Source organism: Populus euphratica, unplaced genomic scaffold (assembly GCF_000495115.2).
Source record: "Populus euphratica unplaced genomic scaffold, PopEup_1.0 scaffold4.1, whole genome shotgun sequence".
Taxonomy (NCBI): Eukaryota; Viridiplantae; Streptophyta; class Magnoliopsida; order Malpighiales; family Salicaceae; genus Populus; species Populus euphratica.
Window position 1 is genome coordinate 156,366 of NW_011499859.1, and position 8,615 is coordinate 164,980.

The 8,615-nt window shown below is 30.3% G+C and overlaps 1 protein-coding gene across 1 annotated transcript; it reads left to right on the top strand.

The window, feature by feature from the left end:
• The first annotated feature begins 4,811 nt into the window (after window positions 1–4,811).
• Window positions 4,812–6,527, top strand: LOC105124127 (Peroxidase superfamily protein). The gene is made up of 3 exons (XM_011024003.1): window positions 4,812–5,285; window positions 5,590–5,932; window positions 6,038–6,527. The coding sequence occupies exons 1-3, from the start codon at window positions 4,836–4,838 to the stop codon at window positions 6,448–6,450; spliced, it is 1,206 nt and encodes a 401-aa protein (XP_011022305.1). The 5' UTR covers window positions 4,812–4,835; the 3' UTR covers window positions 6,451–6,527.
• Window positions 6,528–8,615: the final 2,088 nt, after the last annotated feature.

Here is an 8,615-nt window from a genome sequence, read left to right on the forward strand (position 1 = left end):
GAGAATGAGACAAATGTATTTCTTATAAAAATGAATGAGTTGCGGACTTCAAATTAAGTGATCTCAACTTTCTAAGTTAAAATGAATTTTGAAAGTAATTTTTCTATGAAAAGTCACTGAATTCATGTTTATTTAAGTGATTTTTAATGATTTTGTGTTCTCGTATTAAAACCGTTTAAAACATATAAAATTAACATTGTTTTTAAATTATAATTTTTGAAAAAGAAAGGGCACTTTAAAAGACACTCGAAATCTTTTAGAAAATATTTTATTTTTTTATATTTGATTATGATAATAAATATTTTTGGTGTTTGGCATGTATAAAGAATATGCTTTGAAAAGAAAACAGCAATAATTAATTACTGGTGGAGTCTATGGTTTACTAACAAAACTAATTTTTTAAAAATATTTTTATCTTTTAAGAACGGTCAGTTATTTTCTATTGTTTTAAGTTTGTTTTTCCTTTTAATATAAAACATTTCATATTGGTTAAATTTTCCTAAATAAATAAAATATGAGAAAGGAGAAAAATATTTTATATGAAATCACTGTAGCCTGAGGAAAAACAAATATTAATTTGTTGAAATGTTCTATAGCAATTATTAAAAAAAAACTAGACACGCAGATATTTAATTTTCTTAACAATTATTAATATATTGGTCACAAATTTTATATTTATAGAAATATTGCAAGCTTAAATTATTATAATTCAATAAAGATTATAGTTAATCAGTTAAATAAATATTCTAAATAGAAATTCTTTTTGATCAATGATTTTTATTTAGATTAGAATTTTTTAATATCTCAATAATCTCTCCTTTAAACTGATGTTTTTGAACATTCAATTGCTACTCAGTTTAGCAATGAAAATTTCTATTTAGACTAGGATTTCTTAAAACTTTTATATTTATAAATAGAAAGATTACAAGCTTAAATTATTATAATTCTATAAAGATTTTAATTAATTAATTAATTAAATATTATAAACATAAATTCTTTTTTATCAAGAATTTTTATTTAGATCAAGATTTTTTAATATCTCAAGAATTCCTCCTTTAAACTGATGTTCTGAACACCAGTCTAGCAATGAAATACTCTTCTCTAGACAAGATATTCTTTAAGTACACACACTAAATAATCTTCCAAGTATCACGAATAACTTTAATATAAAAAATTTGATGAATATATCAGGGGCTTCTTCTTCACTTTTATATTTCATCAACTATGAGATCTCTTGAGAAGCAAAACTTTACATTATTATGTTTTATTCTACCATATAGAATTAGATTTTTAAAAAGTTTAATTGTTGACTTGTTTCCCATCAAAAAATACCATATGCCTTTATCTTTTGGTATTTGAGAGGAGTTGTATAATATTAATCATTAAAAAAAAAGTAAAAAAAAACTGGTTAATAATTCATACATCCTACATTGATTTCTAAACAGTTATAGGAGATCATGTCTTTGAGAAATGAGATCTAATAATTGATATAAATATTTATATGAAAGAGTATTTATTAATTACACGCTATTTCATTACACTGATCTAATTATATTTTTTGAGATATCCATACAATTTGATGCACTGTATCCCTACATATTTTTCCACGTGTAGTACTTTACAAAATAATTTGTTTTTTGTACACTTACCAAAAACACTCCCATTCGGTGTGTATATATATATATATATGATCGTGCATGATATCGAAAGCAATCAGGACAACCGATTTGAACTAATTTGGAGTCGAGACTTGTTTAATTAAAGCAAAAGAATATAAAAATTCCCAGAAGGTCTTTTTCAATCGCATTTCCCTGCCACTAGTAGTACTTGTCAGATCCCCGTATAGTTCAGGTCTTGTCACGGGCCATGTATCCAAGGGTCGCTATCCCACGAACAGGGATGCATTGATCTTTGAATTTGAAAGGTAATTTCAGACCAAATTTCCGAAGAAAACATCCACATTGTCAAAACTGAATGACTAGAACAACTAGCCTAAACGTACAGCATGCGTAGAAATATATATATATATATATATATGTTTTTTATCTTGTCTAGTTCGTGAGTACAATCTAATTTCTGACTTAAAGCTCACGTGCCCCTTGGCTTCGTCCGTGGAGCTTTTGGTCCCCAGAACTGATCGATCTGCTTGCTTGGATTCCGAAGTTCACATGATGGGTCTAGCATTGGACGAGTCCTTGTGACTTTCAAGGGTTTCGAAGAATGGTAGCTTCCCAACTTCCTTTTAGTTGTTAAAGTATTATCGGACAAGATTCCCACTTAGAGCAATTCGATTTGGTTCGTGAACACGGACTTGTAATTGTAATAAGTATGACGTCACAATCACAACTCTTCGCGGTGCACGTTCACGCAGCTAGTTAGAAGACTTTCTCGTACTTGTCATGCCAATTAACAAAAAAGATTTGGGATCGAGTTAATCCAAGCTAAAGTAGGGCTCGACGAGCTGGCTAGTCTACTTCAAGGATGGAATCGCTTGATTTGGTCGACGGCTTCTTTTGTGTTCAATGATTGAAGTTGAAAATTGAAAGAATTGAAAGTTGCCGTTTGGAGAAGTGAAATTTAAGATAAGATTAGGAAAGTTCAGTTAGAACGAGGCAACAAAAGAAAACGATAAAGGGACGAAAGCGTGTGTTTATTAATGTAGTCTAAGTTCAAATAGTGAAAAACTAGGGGCCGAGCTTCTTCTTTTTTTCCCACAAAAAATTGATGATTAGTTATTGTTATAAAAAATATTTGTGAATCATGCTATTAAACCAATTGATTGATAAATAAGCTAATTTTAATTTAATTAGATGAAAATAATAATAGATAGATTTACAATTTATTAAATATAAAAAAATAAAATAATTAATAACATCAGCACAAGACAAAGATTGACATATCAATAACAAAAAAATCAAATAATAATTTTCAAGAAAGGAAATAAAAAAAAAAAAGAAAAGGCCCTTCAATAATAAATGAAATTATTAAAACTAACATGTACCATACCAATAAAAAGATGACACGTTGACGCTATCAAAGATACTACAAAAAGCATTTTTAATATAAAAGACATAACATATGCTGTCTGAAGTATGTAGACTTCTACCACATGCCCCTAGATATCATATATATGCACTCATCTTTTTCATTTTTTTTTATCTAGTAAAATACAGAATTGACCCTGAGTTGATCTCCCCTCAACTTAAATTATAATAATAAAAAAATTATTATGAAAATACAAAAATATCTCTTCACATCATGTTTGAATTTTTTGCTTGTAATAGTATTTTAATTATTTTATTATGCACTTAATATGAAAAAAAATTATTTGTTCAGGTTAATTTGAAAATAATAAATGAACTATGTGAAAAAAATTTAATACCCTTTAAAGTAAATGTTAAGTTTTTTTTAGTAAGAAGGTAAAATCACCATTATACTTTTCTAATGAATTTTTTTTTATGATTTTGCACCTATAATGATAGTTTGTTGCGCGGGATAAGTTCAAATAGTAAAAAATTTAGAGGAAAACTCAAATTTTTCCCCAACGTTGTTTCCAAACTGAAAATTTGTGACCATATTATTCATTCATTTTTAATTGGATCCCCCAACTAGGAACTCTCCAATGGGTTCTTGAAAGTTTAGAAATTCCTCAAATTGAGTTCTTTTTATTAATATTCATGAATGTTTTCTGTTTAAAGTACAAGCGACAACTGCTTTATGAAAAAGCTCAACAATTTCATTTTAAAACTGTTGACCATTTCAGATGAGATAACTTTGTTAAAAAATTCGAGGGACAATATTGAAAATTTTATACTGTTCGAAATCTAATTTAGGGTTTCCGCATGATATAAACTTTTTTGCTGTAAGGACCACATTGTATCTTTGGAGGAAAATGTGCACTATTAGCGAGGATTTTCGCACAAAAAAAATGAACCTTAACTTAATATAATTGAAATTAGATTGTCATGAAATTAAACATGTATTGCAAGTGACAATTGATGAGAGTGGCGATGGTGATTTTCGTAATTTTCTTTTTCTCTGTAAAATCGAGACGGAATGAGAAAGAGCCAACGGTTTGGATTATTTGGGCAAGGGGTGTGGGAATAATGAAAAAAAAAAAATGATAGCATTAGCTTGTAATTTTCAAACTAGATGAACCAAATTAACAGTTTTTTCTTTAACATGGATTACATTATAATTTTATATTTTATTTATGCTCTTTTCCTTTAATTTAACTTCTTTTTTTTGGATTACTTCTTGTTGTTCTTCTTCTAATGATAGAATTATCTTCGATATTGCTGGCTGGGAAGTCACTGCATCTAAGATGGGGTGCAGCCGAAACAACACAAGCATCTACAGTTGGACTGGGCCTAGACCACTGCTCTGTGATGGGTCTAGTATAAAACCAACCCGTACATTAATGACAGGCCATTGACCCAAGTAGAATAATAAAATCGTGCAAAAAAAGTCAATTATTTTTATTATTGCACCCCCACTACCAGCTTGGGCGCAGGGATACAGGCAGGCAACAATGCAAGCATTTTGAAGTCCATCGGTTTTTTTTTCAAGAAAAAAAATGAAAGTGACCGAGTTTCTGAACTCTACATTCTAGCAAGTCATCTCCTATTTGAGGGGGTGCCTCTCACGTAGTTCCCTACCTAACGAATAAAATATCACATGATCATTTTGAAGAGTACTAGCATACATGCCATATAAATTAAGAATTTTATGCATGACACCCAATAAGCTCAAGTTTCTATCTTCTCGTCCTAAATAGTGTGCTTAACCCAATAAGGAAAAGATAAAAAGGAGGAGGAGGAGGAGGAGGAGGAGGAATGAAGAGCTCTATTTCCTTTGGTTTTCTCCTCATCCTTGTTCTTCCCTTGATTTTAGCCTCAGCCCAGGACGGAAAATATGAACGTGCGGCCTACCATGATAATTACGAAGGAGCAGTCCAGAAAGATCAAGATTATGAGGGCCAATACCAAGATCAAGAAAAGGGACCAGCTAAGTATGATAAAAATTATGAAAAAGAAAGAATGCCAGCACAGAATGATCAACATGACGACCAAGGAGAAGAAGAAGATTATCATGGACCTTCATTGGAGATCCCAACACTGCTGGATAACTTGCCTTCAGATGATCTGCTATCTTTTGGATACTATAGCAAGAGCTGTCCTAAAGCTGAATCCATCATTAATAAACACGTGACCAAGTGGGTTGAAGAGGACCGAACCCTTGCTGCGAGTCTCCTGAGGTTGCACTTCCATGACTGTGCCGTGCACGTAAGAATCCCTTCAAACTGTTTCCTTCGTTTGTACATTTATTTTGTTTTACTATATTTACAGTATCTGTTATTTGAATATTTTAGCTCAAATGCTCTTGTCAAAAGACCTTCATACATTCCAATTCTCAAATCAACGTAAAAAAAAAAAAAATCTAGTAAACCATATCCTTCGGTCTTGCACCCCTGTACAATACTCGTACCCAAATCCGAGCAACATATGTAGTTACAAGTGATTTTAATTAAACCCTACCTTTCCTCAATGGCATAAAATTAATTGCTTATTTATTTATCGTTCTTTACAGGGTTGTGATGGCTCCATTCTGTTGAACCATGAGGGAAGTGAGAGAAAAGCAGAGGCAAGCAAGTCTCTTAGGGGGTTTGAAGTAATCGATGCTATCAAAGCTGAGATGGAGAAAGAGTGCCCAAGAACTGTATCGTGCGCTGACATTCTTACCGCAGCCTCTAGAGATGCTACCGTTCTTCTTGGCGGTCCATACTGGGACGTGCCCTATGGAAGGAAAGATGGGAAAGTTTCTAATGACAAGGATGCTGAATTGGTGCCAATGGGCAGGGAAAACATCACTACCCTGATTGAATTCTACCAATCTAATGGTTTGAATGTCCTTGATTTGGTGGCTCTCTCAGGTGAATTATTAGCATTATTGTTAGTGTTTAATTAAGAACTTGAGAGCCAAATGTGGATATGGATCTATATTAAATGTAGTTAATGCTCTGTTTTGTGTTGGACAGGGGCACATACAATTGGCAGGGCTACATGCGGTTCACTACAATATAGGCTGTACAACTATGCAGGAACCGGTAGACAAGATGAATCCCTTGATTATAGATACGCGAACTTCTTGAAAAGAAAATGCAGATGGGCCTCTGAGTACGTTGATCTAGATGCTACAACCCCACGGACTTTTGACAATGTTTACTACAAGAATCTTCAAGACAAGATGGGACTTCTGCACACAGATCAATCGCTGTATTCTGATTCAAGGACTTCTCCAATTGTTGATGCGTTGGCTGATGCGCCTTCCGATTTCTTCAGTCACCAGTTTGCAGTGTCGATGACAAAGCTCGGCAATATTCTAGTCCCTGCAGTTCAAGACGGAGGTGAAATTCGAACCAAATGCTACTCAGTCAATTCTAATTATTGAAAGACTTTGTTTGTGTAATGTAATTGTTTTCTGAGTTTAATTTGTTCGTAATTTCCATGTTTTGTATTTTTTTTTAATGATTTTGTCTTCCTGTTTATCAGCTGTGTATCAAAAATGAGAATGTCATTCAACAAATTAACCAATCTATAATGTCAAAATAGTTTTGAACGTCTATGTTTAACCTTAATTTCCAACAGCTAGCTAATTGCAAAGTGATGTTGTTTTTATCTAAAGCATTCCATGATGTTTACATGCGTCTGATTCTCTGTCAGTCAGGTTATGCAGCAGCAACAACAATAATAACAAGAAAGATAAAAATTAAGTAAATCTTAGCAAGATTAAATGGAATTTAAATTGGAATTCATAATAAAGCTTATGATATTACTAATTAAATATCCTATGAAATTGGTTAATGTGGCTAGAAAATTTTGGAATGAAATACATGATTCAAAACATGAAAAAGATTAATTTACTTCCAAATAGATTGGTAACGCCAATTGAACTATGTGAAGATATATATTTTGCCCCCAAAACTCAGTCCTCTCCCTACAAATATGGAGGACAAAATAATCAGTGCATTGTAGCAATCCACGGACACTAAGTCTTGCTACATAATATAACACTGATGGGATTTAGTTTTTTTTTTAATTATTTTTTATGGAGATTTGAACCTGATTTTTTTTTTAAAAAAAAAGTATTGGATATATAAGAACTTATAATCAAGTCTACCTTCTATCTTTTTTTTTTTTGTTAATATTGCTCAAACTTGGATATAAAAATTGATTACGAAAAAAAGATTTAAGTGGTGAGTTTGTCAAAATTAAATTTTTAAATATTAGAATATGAAGTAAAAGTATCAGAATTCGATAAATGGATGGGAGGAAATTTTATAATATATGTTATGAGCATGATTTTTCTTAGAAAAAATACAATTAAGGGAGAGATTTTTGCTTATTCTTATGTATCCAATAGTTCAAATGAGATCAAGTTTTTATCTTTTATTAATTACTTTTTATTTTTATTAGTTATTTTTATTTTCTATTTAGTTTAAGAAAATATTTTTTTATAGCAATTTTATCTTTTCCTATTTAGTTTAGGAAAATAAGAGTTGACATTGCTAATTTTATTTTTCTAATTTGTTTATGATGATTTTTTAATTTATTTAATAAGTTGTAAACCTTTTAAAAAAACATATCATAATAGAGTTCTCACTTCAGCAATAAAACAATAGAGTTCTCACTTCAGCAATAAAACAATAAATTAGGATCTTTGTGTTCTACTCCATTTCAACAATTAATTTGTTTCTTTTATTATTTTTCTATTGTTTATATTTTTATTTGTATTAGTTAGTATTAAAGCTTAACAATCTCGGGTTATTACTTATTATATGTTATAATCCTAAGTCATTTTTACTTTGCGATATGTTGTAGAAAAACCATAGTAAAAATAGGTTACATAACGTGTTTAAGTAAAAAAAATAAGAAAATTCATCCTTGAAAAAGAAACATCCAGGAGCTTATAATAAAGTTCATGCAAAGGCTAGTTTATCGCTTCATTCACCCTGTTTTGTTGGATAAAAACCCTAGTATTTAGGAATCTTTGATGAAAAAAGAATTTGTGCTAATCTAGTTTATTAGAATCTATATTTAATTAGTTAGTTAAAATTTTTATTAGATTATGATAATTAGGAGAGCAATTTTTTTATAAATATAACTAAACTTTAAAAAAACATGCTATAAAAATAAATTTATTTATAAAACTTTTTATTTAGATGAGAATCAAGAAAATTCAAAGCTAGAAATTTTTTTAGATAAAAAAATAAAAATCTCGAATGGTTTAAAAAACCATGTATAACTATTTTTTTTACTATAAATACTAGACTTCGTCCATTTCAATATATAAAAAACAATCAATTTAAAAATGCTGTAACGATGCATTTAAAATTTACACATATTGATAATAAGTGTGTTGAAAAAAAATGTATTAAGAGTTGAATATCAATTATTAAAGATGGGAAGGTTATAAATACTTAATGTATATTTTAAATTTCCCAACAAATCTCCTTTCAGGACCCAACTGGTAAGGAGAATAGGTTGTTTCCAGACGCTCCCTCACTGCCATAAGATCATCACCATCAAGCGGCAAACCAAAAAAAAAAAAAAACC